Source organism: Rattus norvegicus, chromosome 3 (assembly GCF_036323735.1).
Source record: "Rattus norvegicus strain BN/NHsdMcwi chromosome 3, GRCr8, whole genome shotgun sequence".
In the NCBI taxonomy this organism is placed as follows: domain Eukaryota; kingdom Metazoa; phylum Chordata; class Mammalia; order Rodentia; family Muridae; genus Rattus; species Rattus norvegicus.
The window spans coordinates 161,456,825-161,475,280 of NC_086021.1; the positions used below are offsets into that span (position 1 = coordinate 161,456,825).

The 18,456-nt window shown below is 44.9% G+C and overlaps 1 protein-coding gene and 1 pseudogene across 3 annotated transcripts; one reads left to right on the forward strand and one right to left on the reverse strand.

Annotated features, from left to right (window-relative positions):
* The first annotated feature begins 346 nt into the window (after positions 1-346).
* Rps10-ps1 (ribosomal protein S10, pseudogene 1) lies at positions 347-852 on the forward strand (annotated as a pseudogene).
* Positions 853-7,555: 6,703 nt separating this feature from the next.
* Positions 7,556-15,660, reverse strand: Defb29 (defensin beta 29). 3 transcript variants are annotated; one of them, NM_001037368.2, is made up of 4 exons: positions 12,731-12,839; positions 9,966-10,069; positions 8,841-9,016; positions 7,558-7,863 (listed from the first exon to the last, which is right to left on the reverse strand). In NM_001037368.2, the coding sequence occupies exons 3-4, from the start codon at positions 8,905-8,907 to the stop codon at positions 7,694-7,696; spliced, it is 237 nt and encodes a 78-aa protein (NP_001032445.1). In that variant the 5' UTR covers positions 8,908-9,016; positions 9,966-10,069; positions 12,731-12,839; the 3' UTR covers positions 7,558-7,693. The 3 variants fall into 3 exon arrangements, with proteins under 3 accessions (XP_063140568.1, XP_063140567.1, NP_001032445.1); XM_063284498.1 differs by having other exon boundaries at positions 7,556-7,863; positions 9,966-15,660; XM_063284497.1 differs by having other exon boundaries at positions 7,556-7,863; positions 8,841-15,660.
* Between the last annotated feature and the right edge of the window lie 2,796 nt (positions 15,661-18,456).

The window sequence follows — 18,456 nt, forward strand, 5'->3', positions numbered from 1 at the left end:
TGATTCAAGCATCTTGTTCTGAGGCATAACAGAAGGGCCTAATTCCCTCTCAGGCCCTAGGGCATGGGTTAATTGGGGTTGCATTTTTAAGTATCATTTTCCAGAGGGCCCTGGTTTGATTCCAAGTACCTATTTATTGGTGACTCAAATCATTTATAACTCTAGTTTCAGGAAACTGACATCCTTATCTTGCCTTCTGACTTCCAAGGTGCACACACACGGGGTGCATGGACATACACACGGGCAAAACACCCACACGTAGAAGGAAAAATTAACATTAAAATTGGAAAAAGAGGCTCACGCCCCTTCCTTTTCAGCCTCCACCTCGGACTCTGCAGCTGCAGCGATGTTGATGCCTAAGAAGAATTGGATCGCCATCTATGAGCTCCTTTTTAAGGAAGGAGTGATGGTTGCCAGAAAACATGTCCACATGGCCAAACACCTGGAGCTGGCAGACAAGAACGTGCCCAGCCGTCACATCATGAAGGCCCTGCAGTCTCCAAGTCTCTAGGCTACGTGAAGAAGCAGTTTGCTTGGAGACGTTTCTACTGGTACCAGCATCTCCGGGATTACCTGCACCTACCTCTGGAGATCGTGCCCGCCACCCTGTGCTGCAGCCGTCCCAAGACTGACAGGCCTCAGTCCGAAGGTGCAGAGGGTGAGCGGCCTGCAAGATTCACAAGAGGGGAGGCAGACAGAGACACCTACAGAAGGAGTGAGTGCTGTGCCCCCTGGAGCTGACAAGAAAGCTGAGGCTGGGGCTGGCTCAGCAACGGAATTCCAGTTTAGAGGATGCTTTGGTCATGGACGTGGTCAGCCACCTCAGTGAAGTTGGAGACTATGTTGTATTGAATAAACTTTAAAGGAAAACAAAAAGAAAATTGGAAAAAAGAAAGATCGGTAGTCACCACCATTCTGAGACCACTTCCTCACAATTGTTCAATGGACATACACGCAGGAAAAACACCCATACACACATAAGGGGAAAAAAAAAAACTAGTGGTCAACTAGGGACCATTCTTGTGATATTTTGGCAAAGAATGTGGCCGATTTCTGTCCTTGTCTTAAAAGTGTCTCAGGCTAAATTGAGGAGTTTTTGATTGATTTTGTTGGCAAGGGAGATTTCAAGACAGCCTAGTACTGACTGTGTCCTGGGGCCCTAGTCATCAGTCTTATGCGGATCAATGATGAAGAAGAACAAGCTTGTGCAGTTGGAGGAGAAGAAGCACCAGGAAATGTAATGTTGGAGCCGCGTCCTGTGACTACGAGGACATCAGACGCTTACAGAGAAGTCTGATACGAAATGGAATAACCTCCAGGCAAGATCTCATCCCGAGAAGCTTCCAACTTGTGGAAAGGAAAACTTATGCAATAAAGGGAAACATCAACAAAGGGGCAAGGCTCCAGGCCCCCCAAAACAGGAGAGTTTGGCAGCTTTGGGTCACGTGGTTCTGGCTTTACAGTCAAGAAGGATGCAGAGTAAATGTTTGTGGCATCTTCCTCCTCGGGTAAGGAGTGAAACAGAGGCCAGGTATGTGCCAAGGGAGTTTATGCAAGGAGGCCTGGAGAGACCATTGCATGACACTTGATAGTCTGTTGTTTTTTTAATAAAATCTCAATCATTTGATTTTACCACTGAAGACTTAGGATCCAGATGCTGGTGAAAGCCTGCTAGCTTAGAAAGGAGAAAATGCATCCAATTGACCTTCCTCCTCAGTCAACACCCCAGAATGATGCGCTCCTCCACACTGCCTCTAAAAGCCCTCCTCTCTACTTCCTATTAGTCTCTCTATCCATCCTCCTGATCTCCTCTTACTCTCTACAGTTTTTTTCCTATGTTCACTCCCTGTCAATTGGTTGCTTGCTCTGCCTCTTGACCTATGTTGACTTTATTTAATCCTGTTTACAATAAACAAAGAGCTCTTGGATTAAAGGTGTGTTCTAGGGCTGAGCCATAACTAAACCATAACTAAAAAAAACAGGGTTTTCAAGTAAATAACACAATCTCAGGGGTCACAGCGTGATCAAATATCCTGTAACATTTCCCGCCTTTTGTGTAAATAAAAAGGCAAGATCTGACCTCCAACACAGTGAAACTATTTACAATAGTGAAACTATTTCTGTCAAACTTTCCACAACATCTAGCTTGACTGTATTCGGAAGTCTCAGGATTAAGTATTTTTGAGTTCAGAGTTCTATAAAATGTTCACGTCAATCTTCTGTGACTCAACAGTTTGGATGTCCTGAGCAGTTTGTAGGCTGAAGCTGAATATCAGTGTTTGTCTGTTTAGTGACAATCTTGGCTAGGCAGACACAGCAGTCAACCTAAAGATGTCCACTGTTTGTGCAGGACCTGGTGGCAGATGGGGCAAGGGGCAGTTCCTCCTAGTGATTAGGATTACCACAATTCAGGTGGGTTTGTCATTGCAGGTCCCCATGTTCTCGGAGACCTCAAAGGTTACTGATAGCAACGATAGAAAACATAAACATTTTAAATGCCACATTCAGCAGATATAAGAAAGGTTTGAGGACCACAGTCAATATAAGTACATCCAAGGTTCACGGGCTTTGTTGCTGGTTACCTGCTTCAGACTCAAACCTAAAAAACACATACGGAAAGCTAGATGAAATAAGTTTTACTTCTAGAATTTGGTACTATTCTGTATGATTACTAGTATCATGACAGGAAGTTTATATTTACATAATAATCTTATAGATTTTGAGATAATATCATTACCCCAAGAAAAGCATTATTATTATTATTAGTTTTTAATGGGCTCATTAATTGGATTCGGGAAGGAGCCCCTCCCCCAGGATCCAGCGGTGCAGTCGGCCGGACGGGAGGAGAGACACTGGATAGGGGACATGGGAGAAGGGGAGACACGGGACGGGGACACATGGAACAACATGGAAAGAATATGAAACGGGGACACAGAAGACAGGCAGGGGGGCTAAGGGAAACAGGAGGGTGTAGGAACACGTGAGGGGGTGGGAGGGGACCCCCATGCTGCCTGATGTCACAGAACTCCGATGCTGTCTCTTCTTCCTCCCACTGGGGAAACTGAGGCGGTTCCCAAGATAAGTTTTAAAGAATCAAATAACAACCAAAAGTTTGTAAGATCAGTGGCAAAAGCAGTCCCTTATCCTTTGTGTTCCTCTGTCACAGACCAGGTGGCTCTTCTGATAGGAGACAGAGATTTTTGGACTGTCCTTTAACAAGCATGCATGGGTTTAGAGAAGGAGAGAGCCATGTCCCAACCCCAAAGCCAGCTTTAATTTTTTTTTTTTCTTTTCTTTTTTTCGGAGCTGGGGACCGAACCCAGGGCCTTGCGCTTCCTAGGTAAGCGCTCTACCACTGAGCTAAATCCCCAACCCCCAGCTTTAATTTTTAATTGAATTGGGACCAATATAGATCATCTGTCACTTAGGACTGCAAAGGGCAGCAGAGACAAGCTGGAGTCGGGTGATACCACTTGGTCAACTTACTCTCTTGTCTTGGGACATTTCCCCTTTGTGATTCGTTCTCTTTCTCCAGATGTTTCACTTGTCCAGTGGTCTCTGGCTTCCTCAGTTGGATGCTTTTATTCTCTTGGAAAGATAAAACAAAACCCTGCCCCAACCCTAATTCTGGAGGTGGGGGTGGGGGTTCCTTTTTTGGTAGTTTATATCTTTCCTACAGTAAAATGTTTTTGTTTTGTTTTGTTTTTTGACAACAGAAAAAGTATTATCTTTCAACTGTAATTAAACAAAAATGCCTTTGAAAATTTGAAAGTAAATATACCTTAATATGTGTGGATAAATATACCAATATTCCCCCCTCTTTTTATATATAAAGTTGAGGTTTAAGTGTATTTATTTTTAGATCACAAAGGGCATTCACTTTGAATTCCAGCATGACTTTGGCAAGTGGCTTTTAAATTTAAATCACTGTAATCCCTATGTGCCTACCTTTGCCTCCCAAATGCTGGGATTAAAGATGCGAGCCACTGGCCTGGCTATGGGTTCCTTATAACAGTTATTCTCATAAGGTTGTCCTGGTTTAATTTAGTTCTCTATTTCTCCTTATTTTTGTAGTGTTAGGGGTAAACTTTCAAGTTTTTCCAATGTGTCATCTATCATTATTCTTGCTGGTTTATTCTGAATTTGTTCCCTGACAAATTTTAATGTTCTAGTCTTAATTAAATATGATGACAATTTGTCCACCGTTTCATTATTTCCAGGTGTTTGTCTGTCTTGCCGGTACGAGCCACATAACATTTGATGTCTTTGCTGAGTTTTGCTGGGTTTTCCCATTTCCATCCATGCCTCCCTGGGCCGGATACCTTTGTCATTTATCTGCCAGTCTGGTTTTCCATTTTGATGGCCATGTAGCTGCTGTACCATTGCACACACCAGTTATTGAAGAAGAGAGAGATTTCCCTTCTGCTTTCCTTGTTGTTGGTCTTATAGTCAATGGTGCTGCACTGATTTTGTGGTTCTTTCCACAGTAGTGGTCCTTCCATCCCGGGTCTGCAGGCTGCCACTTTCCTTTAGCCTTGGTTCCATCAGTGGTGGATGAATTATCAGTAAACCATGCATTAGCCAAATGTTGTGATCATTCTGTTGGTCCACATAATTCAACAGGTGCCTCTTCTGGGGAAGGGGTGAGTGGTTTAGAGATGGCCCATTGAGCTATTTCCTCATAGAACACTTGGCTACCATATCCTGGTCATGGAGGGATTCATGTAATTACCAGTTCCACTGTAGTGCCTTTCCTTCAATGACTAAGCCATTGAACTCAATCCATTCTTGTGCACTTATGACCACAGGGAGATTGGCAGTGGCTGAGTTTAAGGTTCTCCATGCTTCGTAAAATGTCCAAATTTGTTTCTCAAAGACAGAATACTTATTCTTCAGATATAGAAAGCATTTGCAATAGACGCCAGCAGACAAATGTTAGTGCCTTTTTTTGTTTGTTTGCTTTTTGTTTTTTTTTAAAGATTCTTTTTCTCTGTTTTTCTGAAGATTTATTTATTTATTTTGTATATGAGTACACTGTAGCTGTCTTCAGACACACCAGAAGAGGGCATTGGATCCCATTACAGATGGTTGTGAGCCACCATGTGGTTGCTGGGATTTGAACTCAGGACCTCTGGAAGAGCAGTCGGTGCTCTTAACCACTGAGCCATCTCTCCAGCCCTTGCTTTTTGTTTTATGAAGAGTCCCCAGTTTCCAATTCACCAATAAGTATGACACAATTAGAGCATCATTTGACTCAATGTTGGTCAGGTTTGCATGCATGAAGGCGAGCTTACCAACAGCTGCAAAAGCTGCCCCCTTGTTGTGTTTTGATTGTACAGCAATTAACAAATAAGAGATTCCCCTGAGTCTCAGAAGATACTTTGGGCTTTAAAACAGTGTTGAGACTGAAAGGCCGGGGGTTTTTGAAGTTGGACTGAGTGAATTTGGCATCATGATATAGCTACAAGCCTATGGGAGCCAAGGAGTGGAATGGAGTGGTTTGAATGAGAATGGTCCCCCCACGGGCTCATGTATCTAAATGTTTAGTACCTTTTGACAGAATACTTTGGAAGGACTAGGAGGTGTGGCCTTGGAGAAGGTATGCCACTGGGGGACAGGCTTTGGGGTTTCAAAAGCCCATACCATACCCTCTTCTCTTCTCTTCTCTTCTCTTCTCTTCTCTTCTCTTCTCTTCTCTTCTCTTCTCTTCTCTTCTCTTCCCTTCCCTTCCCTTCCCTTCCCTTCTCTTCCCTTCTCTCCTTTCCCCTTCCCTCCCCTCCTCTTTCCTTTTCATCTCATCTCTCATCTCCCATCCCTCCCCTCCCCTCCCCCTCTCTCCCACCCTCCCTCTTCCTGCAACTTATGAATCAGAATTGATCTCTCAGTTACTGGTCCAAAGCCATGCCTGCCTGCTTGCCCACCACCATGCTCCCTGTCACGATGGCCATGGAGCAGTCCTCTGAAACTCTAAGCAAGCTCCCAATTAAATGTTCTCTCTTAAAAATTGCCTTGATCATGATGTCTCTTCACAGTAATAGAACAGTAACTAAGACAGGAAGTAAATTTCAGTTTGGCGAGAGAACATTCCCCAACCACATCCTTCTGTCCTCTGGGATGAAAAGATGCTATTCTGGTGCCTCACTTCAGGGCATCATCCCCCTCTGTGGTGGTTGGAACATGCTTGGCCCGGGGAGTAGCAATATTTAGGAGGTGTGGCCTTGTTGGTGTGGGCGTGACCTTGTTAGAGGAAATGTGTCACTATAGGGGTGGACTCTGAAACCCTCATCCTAGGTGCCTGGGGGGCAGTCTACTCCTGCTGCCTTTGGAGGAAGGTGTAGAACTCTCAGCTCCTCCAGCACCATGACTGTCTGCCATGCTTCCCACTGTGGCAATAGTGGACTGAATCTCTGAAACTGTAAGCCCCAGTTAAACGTTTGCCTTTATAAGAGTTGCCTTGGTCATGGTGTCTCTTCAGAGCAATGGAAGCCCAAGCTAAAACACCCTGTAACTTATTCACCACCACCTCTCTGCCTCTGTTACCAGACAGTGCATTTGCCTGTGCCGGTCCTCGCAAAGTCAAGGATCAGAGACAGAACTCGAGTCTTCAGGGTACGATTCATTCAGAGAGGCAGCCATCTGAGAAGGTGGTCCCTTAGCAACCTAGAGGTCTTCTCTCCACCTCAGCTCCAGCTAGTGAACATTACAGGAGATGGGAAGCAGGCAGTCAGGCATTCCAAAGTTTAGCCTGGCTGATGGTCAGGTGGTCAGCCTTGTCTCTGAGTCTATATCTCTTTATCTATGCTTCTGTGTTTCTCCCTTATCAACTCTCAGCGTAGCTGGGTTTGTACACCCTCAAGGCTTGCATTCCTCCCAGGTGCCGCCCGGGAGAGAGGTTAACCCAGAACAAATGAACCATTCCATGTGTCCTGAGCTGTTTACAATGTATATGTACTGACTCCTCCCTATAACATGAGTACAAATGTGGCCTTATTCTATGAACCATAAACACGCTCATCTGTGTCATCACTAGACCCAGAGACGGACTCTCAGCTTCAAAACTGGAAGGCTGCCCAGGAATGAGCCGCATCCAACAGTCTACTGGGTAGAAAGAGCTAAGTTTTTTAAACAAATTCCTTTCCTCACTTTTGCCTGCCCATCCAGTTCTAGTGCCTCTTAAGAACAGTGCATTATTAAGCAGTATTGGTCCTGCGGAAATCAAGACAGGTTTGTTGCTATGGCTTGGCTCTTTGGGATTTCCGGGAGGATATCATGAGTCCTCCCACATGTCACTGAATTATCTGAATTCTAGCCGATTGTTACAGTCCTTCTGCAGCCTTCAGAATGAGGCCAAAACGGGACAGAAAAATCAAGCTACTCCTTCCTCTCCGTCCTTTATACCCCACGAAGTACCTGGTATCTCATTTGTGTTTTCTCCCTCCCCCCCTCTTTTACTCCCTCCCTCCCTCCCTCCCTCTACTGTTTCCTTCCATAAAAGGCCACCCAGCTCCCAGACTAAACTGTCCCAGCCAGTGATGACCGCTCAGAGAGACACACACACAAGAAAGGAGTGCGTTTTTATAAGAACATTCCAGAATGTGGGGGAAATTACTTCAAGAAGGGATGACGCTGGCGACATTCAAACCTGAGAGTAGCTTGAAACATTCGCGGTGGGCAAGCCAGGCCCCTCTCAGAGTTAGACACGAGTAATTTTCATAGGAAATTTGAGGCAGCATTTCCTCTTCTTGGGGCAGGTCAGGTACTGGATCTCGTATTTCTGGCAGGCATTTCTGCAGCTGCCCTGGTAAAGCTCACACGAAACCCATGGCTCTCGCCTCTTGCCACTGCGGAGTCCGAACAGGCCACCTGGGGAAGACACAGCCACACTTAGTTTCTGTGTAGCAGAGATGCAGAAGGTGAGACATCCTGACTGAAATGAAACACAATGTCCCTTTCAGCACAGGACCCAGAGGCAAAACGTCGGGAGTCGAACCGGGGTCCTGCCCTTTGCCGGCTCTATGCTTCTTCCTCCAGCCCCCTGGCCCTGGCCCTGCATCATCTTCACAAAAAACAACTCAGCCAAGTCCCTAATGGTTTTGTGATGATAAAATTATTACCCATGGGATAAACTCATCAAGCAATTAGTAAATAAATGAAATGATATTTATTAAATAATTATTTAAATTATATAAATTAACAATGTAATTATTTGCTTACTTAGGTAATCACATGGCACTTACAAAAACTAACAGAAACAAGCATAATAGAAGTCGCCCAACCCTAATTCACAGCATCAACAGAGTCAGCACCCAACCCCAATTCATAGCATTAATTCAACGGACTCTATGTACAGACTCTTCTCTACCCCAATTCCCAGTTTCACTAAACCCCTCCCAGCTCCATCCAGCAGCAAAGACCACTCACTGTCCACCTAACGTCAGAACGTCAGCCAAGACTGAGTTCGAAGCAGAACTGCTTGTCTCCTGCTCAACCATAGTCGCCTTTGCAATCATCCTCTTCCTGGTCTTAAAATCCATGCCCCAACCCCCAGCTCACTACCCCACATCTAGTCATCCCTCCTCCCAACATCCCACACCTACACCATGGACCAAGCTCCCATCCCAGCGAGAGCACTTCCTGATGCCCTTCAGGTTTTGAGTCTCCACTGTGCCAGGAACACAGGCCAAGAACCTCAAGTTTGCCATGAGAGAGAATTAAGGGGGATCCTGACATAGCTGAGACGGTGTCATCTGCAACCTACAGGAGAGATCTGCCTCGTCTACATATCACCAAGATACCCGCAGTCCATGTCAGACCCCAGAACCTTAGGAGACCCGAGTTACCTGTGGTCTTGTCAACCAGGATCAGCAGGACGGCCACAGTCACGAAGTATGGCTTTGTGACTGGCATGCCCGAGAGCAGAGGGCTGTGTCACAGGTGACTGGATAGAAATCACAGCAGCAGAGCAGGGCCCTGCCTCTGTCGGATTTGGAAATGGGCCAGGGTTAGAGGCCGTGAACTGAAAGGGATTTTAAAACCTGAGGTTAACCAAGCAGAGAAGGATGCAGTGCCTCCGAAATCCCAGCTGGGGGTGCTGTGCCCGGCAGGAGACACCCCAGCACCACTCACAGCACAGCAGGCCCACATTCCAGTAAGAAGACAGAGTTTTAGCCAGTTAACACCTCGTGCATGACATGAGAATGAATGAGTCACTCACTCCGTGAAAAAATGTATACTTATAACAAGTAATCTTGGGATGGGAGTCTTTGCTAGACATTTCTCTGCTAAAAGAAATGAACTGAATAGCATCCTGCAAATGCAAGAAGCTTTAAGGTTCCTTACACAAATGTTCAATCATTGTCCATTTTTCCCCAGTAAAACTGGGCAGAGGGACTGGAGGAATGGTTCATCTGTTAAGAGCACTGGCTGCTCTTCCAGGGCACCAGAGTTCAATTCCCGGCCTCCTCATGGTGATTGACAACTGTTGGCAACTTCATGGGATCCTCTGGCCCCACATGCACCAGGTACACAAGTGGTGCACGGATATAGTGCAGGCAAGACACCCATATGACCCCAAATAAATCATACCAAAGCAATATTTGAGCAAACAAGCAAGAATTCCAAACGACAGCAACAAACAGCTGGGCGGGGAAAAGGACAAAGGATGTGAAGAGTGACCAATGAGCAGCACAAAGAAAGATGCTCCTGGGACTGGGGAAGCCCATGGGTAAAGTGCTTGCTGTGAAACAAGAGAACCTGAGTTCAGATACACACACAGAGAGATGCACGCGCATGTGCACACATACACACAGATGCACACACAGACACACACACACAGACACAGGCACATATACACACACAGAAACACACACAGAGATGCACAGACACACAGAGACCCACACAGAGGCACACATAGATGCACAGACATACACATAGAGACACACAGACACACACAGGCATGCGCTTACCATCACTAACCATAAGAGAAATTTAGTTTCAAATTCCAGAGAGGCATCATCGCATCCTGAGAATGCACGTTATTCCAAAACAAGAGTAATGCTGTTAGCAAATGCTGCAAAGATGAACACAGTCACAGCGTTTTATATCCCTGGTGGCAATAGGAAGCGATTTCTGAGACTATGAAAGACAGTATGCAGAGTGGCAATTACTCAAACAGTTACACCCCAAGTTCCCTTCCCAGGTGTATTCCCCAAAGAACAGAGGTTTCAAAGCCCATGTCCACAGTGACATCGTCCATCACAGTCAGACCTGTCACTCAGTACTGGCTGGAGGGATCTACAAAGTGTGGTGTGGGTGTGGAGTATTGATTTGCCTGTAAAGGAAGGGACTCTGCTTCTGACACATGCTCTGACATCGTTGAGCCTCAAAGACACTGCATGAAATTTCCAAGAGAAAGAATCCAGTCATGGTTGCAGAGTCCCAGTCATACGAGGTACCCAGAGACATCAGACCTCTAGAAACAGCAATCAGAATTATGGTTTCCAAGGCTAAGGAAGCAGGAAATAGGAAGCTAGTGTCCAATGGGTTAGAGCACTTTTGTAAGCAAGCTGCGGTTACCATCCCCCAAGCAGGCGGGGACGGTGATGGAAGCCATTGGTCCTGGGTCTAGTATATAGGCCAGCTCATATCACCTCTTTTTATCAAACCAATACATAAGAGCTTTATGCACTTGTGAATTACTGATTTTCAACACAGTATACTTCTATACATGGGATCATGCCCAAATCAGGGCAAGTTTTGCCTTTAAACATTTTAAAGTATAAACATTCAAAATCTTTTCTTCTTCTTCCCAAATTGCAATTATGGGCACCTGTGGGACTCTCGCCCAGTGGTTCTCCTACTGCTGTGACCCTTAAATACAGTTCCTTGTATTGTGGCAACCCCCCCATAAGATTATTTTGTTGCTACTTCATGATTGTAACTCTGCTACTGCTATGAATCATAATGTAAATATCTGGTATAATCACGGGCTTTTCCACCCATACCCCAGTTCCTGAAATAACGACTCTGAAACTTATTATTTATGAATAAATGCCTAGGCTACAAGCTTAGGCTCATTCACTGACTAGCTCATAACTTAATTAACCTGTTTATTCTATCCTACGAGTGCCACATGGCTGGTTACCTTCTCAGTGTTATGTATCTGTTTCCTCAGAGTTGGGGGAATCTTCGGTGCCTGACTCTATCCCAGAGTTCCTCTCTCTCTGCCAGAACTCCCACCTCCTATTTCCTGTCTAAGCTAATTGGCTATCAGCTTTTTATTGACAGGTGGTGCTTCCATACAGTCCACAAGAGGTTCTCCCTAATCTGATATGTAGGATATCTGATATCCTGTGAGAGGGTTGTTTGACCCCCAAAGGGATTGTGACCCACAACTTGAGAACCACTCTTTCTAGAAGCTACTGTCTTCACAGATAAAAAACAAACAGGAGGCTACAATCTTGTTCTTTGAGCACTCAGATTGGCTATTGGGTTTGGGGACCAGTTTGCTACAACCCAAGTCTGGAAGAAAGAGACTTTCTAACATCGATGAGAAACAAAACACCCAAGGGAAACAAACTGGTGGCTTCCTGATGTAATTGCCAATTTCCCCAGCAGGTGTATTACCAGCTATGGCAGAACTAATACCAAGTGAGCTTGACTATCTAGATGAATGGCACACAAAGGACTGCTAGGGTTCGACCAGGGAGATGAGGACCCATCACATCAACCCAGGGCCTCTGATTCATAGCTTCAGAAATATGAAACTCTCAGGGCTGGAGGGGTGGCTCAGTGGTTAAGAAAGTATATTGTACTTGCAAAGGACTTGAGTTTGGTTCCAGGCACCCATGTCAGGAGGCTCACAACTGCCTTTAACTCCAGCTTCAGGGGCTCTGTTGCTTCTGGCCTCTGAAGGCATTGCACTCACATGTGCATGAATACACACTTACACACACACACACACACACACACACACACACACACACACAATTAAACAAAAATAAATCTTTAAAGGAAGGAACGTGAAACTCTCCCCAGACTAGAAAGTGGCCACATCATAGGGATAATCCACTAAAACTATCCATGTATTTCAGCACGAGTCCAAGTGTGTGTGTGTGTGTGTGTGTGTGTGTGTGTGTGTGTAGAACGCATGTATGTGTGGGTGCACATGTGGAAGTAAGCGACTGATGTCAGGTATCCTTCTCAATCACTCTCTGTTTTAGATATTGAACTCAGCCCACTAAGTTGGCCAGTCAGGTTGATCCAGTTATCCCGTCTTTGCCTCTCAAGCTGCCATTGCAGGAAGCTACCACCTTCTCCTGGTGTTTACAAAGATGCCAGGGATCCGAACTCGGTTCTCAAGCATGTGTAGCAAGTGCTTTACCCACTGAATGAGCTCCCCAGCCCTGCTAGATGGTTTCCTCCTGCTGTCTAATCCACAGCATTGCTTAAAAAAGAGTGAAAATCTTGGAATCTCATCACATCTACAACAAGAATCAGATAATTCAGGGCATAATGCAAATGCGTGCTATTTTTAGATAGCAAGCTAATTATTGGCAGGCTTGAAGGCCATTAGGGCCAAACACCCCCTCATAACCATTGACTTGTAAAACCAAGAACAGCAGCAGCTAGTCTCTAGCTACTGCAGCCATAGGAAGAGACTTGACATGCTGGAGGCTGTTAATTGATAACTACCTACACAGTTCCAGGAATCTAAAAATAACATTCTTACCTAGCCTCGGGCTTCATGTGCCTTTGTTCCCTCTCAAGAGTGACAGTCCAAGTGTGCCTGTTAATCACCTGGCCAGGAAAATGTCTCTCAAGAACTCTGTTTGCTCTATGGAGTTTAGAAGTAGTATGAGCCTACCTAAATATGGAGGTTGGCTCAGTGGTGTCTCTGGACACTGTCATCTCTCACCCTGTGCAAGCCATCTGCTTGTCACTGCTTTAGCCATTGCTCTCTGACCTCCCCAAAGTGACCTCATGCTATTCTGTGATAAACTGCATCCACCTTCCACTCTACATTCCACCTGTCTTATCCGAATTCATTCAGCAAAGATCACAAGGGCCCAGCAGCCAAGGGGACATCAATGTGAGACACCAGCCACAGTATAGGACTCCTCTAAGCTAAACCAAGGAATCCCAGGGGCAAGGCCTCCTGGACCTGGGACAAATGGGCATCCCCCCACCCCCCATTAAAGGCTTACTCTCAGGAGGTAAGGAACACTCTGGGCACCTGCATGCCAGAGGTTTGCTTCGTTTTATGTCACACGCTCAGGTAAATGGTGACTGCAGCCTTAGAGCATTACATCCTGTCAATCTTTGGGACTCTCGCACACCAGGAATTGCAAATAGGACTCTGTTTCTACAGCAAACAAAGAGTTCTATGAGACCCCATGTTCATCCCTGACATCCAATTGCTTACTGTCTCCAGCATTTTGAGTTAGGGGGATGAACATCGGCTCTTATCCTAAAGGACTATTTGGCGAAGTTAAATCAAGCCTGAGCCTTATTGCTAATTCTATGAAAGACTAAGGTTGACCCGCTTTGGCAAGCTTGGTGTTTCTCCCTTTGGATGTCTGGTCTGGTGAGGGAGCACAGCCTCTCTCTGGGTACCAGGCGGAGGAGCGCCTCTGCTGTTCTGTGGGCGCATCGCACCCTCCTGTGGCCGCCTGGAGGAATAAGATTCCTGAGTAGGTCTCTGGTTGATACATACAGACTTGAAGACAGATGCGCTTACATCCTATTTCTCCAGCAGGAGGCAGGAGGATTGATAGTTTGATGCTAGGCTGGACTACACAGCAAGGCTCAGACTCAAAAATCACAAACAAAATAAGACGCCAACTATCTCAATCCTTCCTACTTGTTCTGACTAAAACTCTCTGCACCTGTCTGGAACGTCAGGCCCCACTGAGTCCGTGGTTAATATTTAAAGAGAACAGAACATTTTGAATCTTTCCCACAGACAGAAATAAGTATTACCTGAATATTAAATAATGAGTGAGATATCACCTAGCATTGGAAATGTACCAATGGGAAGGAATTATTATTAACCAAACAGAGCACGATTATACTCAAATTACATTCTGTGAGACTCCAACTGTTAATCTTTCACAGCGCTCGGGGCCTCTTAGTTTAACAAAACTAAACACAGACACAAAGATGAGAAAAAAAAACAACCTAATCCCAGACAGTAGGACTTGTATCTGCAAAAGTCCAAACCGTATTATAATATTTTTAAATGGGTTTGGGGATGGAGAGATGGCGTAGCCAGCGAAGCTCTTGCTGCTCTAGCACGAGGTAGTTCAATCCCCAGAGCCCACATAAAAGCCAGATGTGCCTGCAGGCCCAGTGCTGGAAGGCAGAGTCTGGAGGACCCCCAGGGCGGGCTGGCCAGCCAGTCTAGCTGAACTGGTGAATGCCTGGTTCTGTGGGAGACCCTGCCTCAAAAATTAAGGTGAAAAGTGATTGCAGAGGACACCAAACACACACACACACACACACACACAAACACACACAAACATACACACACAAACACATACACACATACACACACTCACACACTCACACACATATACACACAAACACACACATACACACATAACACACATACACACAAACACACACACATACACACATAACACACATACACACACAAACACACACAAACATACACACACAAACACATACACACATACACACACTCACACACTCACACACATATACACACAAACACACACACATACACACATAACACACATACACACAAACACATACACACATATACACAAACACACATACACACAAACACACACAAACATACACACACAAACACATACATACATACACACACTCACACACATACACTCACACATATACACACAAGCACACACACATACACACATAACACACATACACACAAACACACACACATATACACAAACACACATACACACAAACACATACACACACATATACACAAACACATACACACATATACACAAACACACATACACACAACACACATACACACACATATACACAAACACACACACACACACACACACACACACACACACACACACACACACCCTGCTTAAAATCTAGGAATTTGTTTTTAGACTCCTAGGAGAATTAAATGAGCTAAATCTCTTACTATTATAAGTACTAATGTCAGTCTGTTTTATTTGCACACAGTGGGCTTTTCTATTGCAGAAATCATTACAGAAGGCTCCAATTAGCTCCATGTCTTCAGGGGGTGGCAGGGAGGATTATATATTGTATTGGAAGGAATCAGAACCAGGGCCATCATTGCAAATCCTTATACAAATACTGGAGAGGTGGTGCAGCGGTTAGGAGAGCTTGCTGGTTTTCCAGAGGACCAGAGTTCAATCCCCAGAACCCAAAACTCCAGTTCCAGAGGCTTGAATGACTTCTTCTGACCTCCAAGGAATTTGCAATGTGCATGCACTCATACACATACATTTTAAAACATGTTAAGGGTTTTAAAATAAGTCAATTCATAAATCCCTCTTTGAATCAATACTCTTGTTTCAACGAATGTAATGGTGCCCATTATCAATTCTGTATCCAGGAGGCAAAGGCAGATGGGTGTCTGTGAGTACGGGGCCATCCTGGTCTCCACAGAAAGTTCCAGGCCAGTCTTTCTCTCTCCCTCTCCCTCTCCCTCTCCCTTTCCCTCTCCCTCTCCTTCCCCTTCTCCCACTCCCTCCCTCTCCCCTCCCCCCCCCTCTCTCTCTCTCTCCTCATGAATACCGAGAATTAGTGAATTAACTCAAGACCTCATGCACACTAGGCAAGTTCTATATACCTGAGTTATATTATTGTTTTATAAACCTAATAGTCAAACATTAAAGCAGCTAGCTGGCAGAGTGCTTGTGCTAACAACTTTTAAAAATCAACTATCTTATCAAACTATATAAGCCTTTCTTAACCACTGAGCCATCTCTCCAGCCCAATATAAGCCTTTCTTAAGCCAGCCAAAAGTGTGCAGCCTGGGGATCCCCACTGTGAACACACCTGTGCAGGTCCCACTTAGGCCAAGAAACAGAAGTATTTGTGACTGAGGACACTTGAAAGTTGAAAGCAGCAGGGAGGTGAGGTGGATCTGAGAGAAGCTGGGGAGAAGACGGAGGTGAATATGATCAAATACATTGCATGCAATTCTCAAAGAATTAATAAAATATTTTTAGATAAAAAAGGTTTTAAAATTCTCGGTGTGTTCAAAATACAAGATTTTTATTGTCTTCCTCATTACCAGAGCTTTCTGGGAATCTTAATAGCCAGGAATTTAAGTTCTATGGCTCTGTTGAAAATAGATTAGCTATTCTCTGCCCATTTATGTCTGTAAATCCTCGAATGAGCTTGTCAAACTCCAGGGAGGCAGGGGGCCACACTGTATTTAGTACTGTGGTGCTAAGTACTACACTGTACTTAGTACTGTGGTGCTAAGTACTACTTAGTACAGTGATGCTAAGTACTACACTGTACTTAGCACTGTGGAACTAAATATTACACTGTACTTAGTACTGTGGTGTTAAATTCTCAGAATATTGATAGGGGTATTAGTTGCCTCTTTAGATTTAAAGGGAAAGCAATAAATTACTTTAAAGATTTATTTTTAATTATTTTCTATGACAGTTTTGCTTGCATGTACCTCTGTGCACCACATGCATGCAGTGTCCACAGAGGCCAGAGGAGGGTGTTGGATCCCCTGGAACCGGGCAATGCCAGGTGTGCACTGCTGTGTGGGCCTAGAATCTGAACTCTGGTCCTCTGCAAGAGCAGCCAGTGCCCTTACCCTCTCAGCCACTTCTTTTGCTTCCAGGTTCCGTTTGCTGTATGGCTTTAACATTTAATCTTTACCCTGCTTGCCAGGTTCCTCTTTTCAAACAGCTAAAATGTTCCAACACGATCAGCTTCGAAATGAATTCCTTTCCATATGATCCAAGGCAGTCTGGGGGAGGGGTGTTTGTCACCCTTTGTCTACGAAGGTGGCGATGCATGGCTGAATTTTTCTGGCATGTACTACCCTCACGTATTTCATTGCTGTCCTGGTTGGTCACGGGGTATTAACCTCTAATGAGGTTTGGTTACCCACAGCTTTAGTTAGGGTTTCAGAAGTGAGATGGCCTACTGTTTCCTACTTTTTATTGCTATTTTTTACATTTTTATTAATTCATCAAAAATTTCATACAGTGCATTTTGATCATGTCTGCCAGCTCCTTTCAGATCTCTCCCCACCTTCCTACTGCCCCCCAACTCTGTGTCTTAAAAAAAAAACAAACCATCGAGTCTAATTATGTGGTGTATATACTCCTGGGTGTGGAGTCATCCATTGGAGTTGAACCTTCCAGTGACTACATCCTTAAAGAAAACTGACTCCTCTCTCCTGGCTCCCGAGGGTTCCCAGGGCTGGGGAAGGGGTGATGCCGATCTCCATGTCCCATTTGTGTGTGGGCTCTCCACCATCTCTTATCCTCTTCCCTCAGACCAGCTGTGGGCAGAGGCACAATTTAGCAGTGGTTTAATCTTATGTTTGTTGACGAGGGTTTGATACTACGTATGTTTAGCAGGTTCTTTCCCCGGGCCTCTCTCCTTTTATCTGTCTCTGAAATCGCAGTAACACTAACCTCCTACACCCATTTGAATAGCTTGTCCTCCTCTCCTCTGTTCTGAAACAGTTTGTACAGCACAGGAATGAGCCGTTCCTTCCAAGTTTGCTAGGTCCATCTACAGTTTATGTAACCAGGACACAATATGAGGATAAACGAGCATTATTAATAATTGTGCTGGGGGAAAACAAAAGCCAAGAACATGAACAAAAGAGACTCCTTCCACCTGAAGCAGCCACGACAGGAGGGGAGGCCTTGGCTCCCAGGTCATTTGCGTCTCTTCCCGAGTGAGGCTTGGTGGATTGCTTTTCTTCTCAGTGTTTTTCTCACACAGGTTCACTCATAGTAAAAAAATTTGTCCTCCGCTTTGCCTGCTGTCTAGCTGCCTCGGCTTTCTGCTGTTTTAACTTTGCCGTCATGTCCTCTGGGGAAAATCTTGTGAACCTGTTTTATTTACATTTACAAAGAACCACAGATCTGGCTTTCTCTGTTACCCCTATTCTCAGGCAGTCTTTCAGACGACTCCTGCTCCATTGGTCTGACTGTGCTCGTCAAGTGTCCAGACTTAATTACAGTTTCATAGTTATTTGTCTGAGGTTTCAAAATTAATGCCCATCTCATTTTTAAACAGTGGTTTAAAATGTGACATGTGTGTTAAAATACAGTGAAGCACAAAGGAATATGCCACTCCCTGTCGTCTAGAACCCACCTGCCAGCACCCATGGCATAGCACACAGCATCTTTTTCTATGCATACGTTTTACCGGACTGAAATCTTACTATATAGACTTTTATAATCTGCTGTAATTAACAGCTTCATCTCC

Bases quoted from the DNA above. Each gene is read 5' to 3' on its own strand.
- Defb29 (XM_063284498.1), bottom strand. From the start codon at position 8,907: ATGCCAGTCACAAAGCCATACTTCGTGACTGTGGCCGTCCTGCTGATC. The intron at 7,864-8,840 runs GTAACTCGGGTC...TGTCTTCCCCAG, and splicing joins CCTGGTTGACAAGACCACAG to GTGGCCTGTTCGGACTCCGC.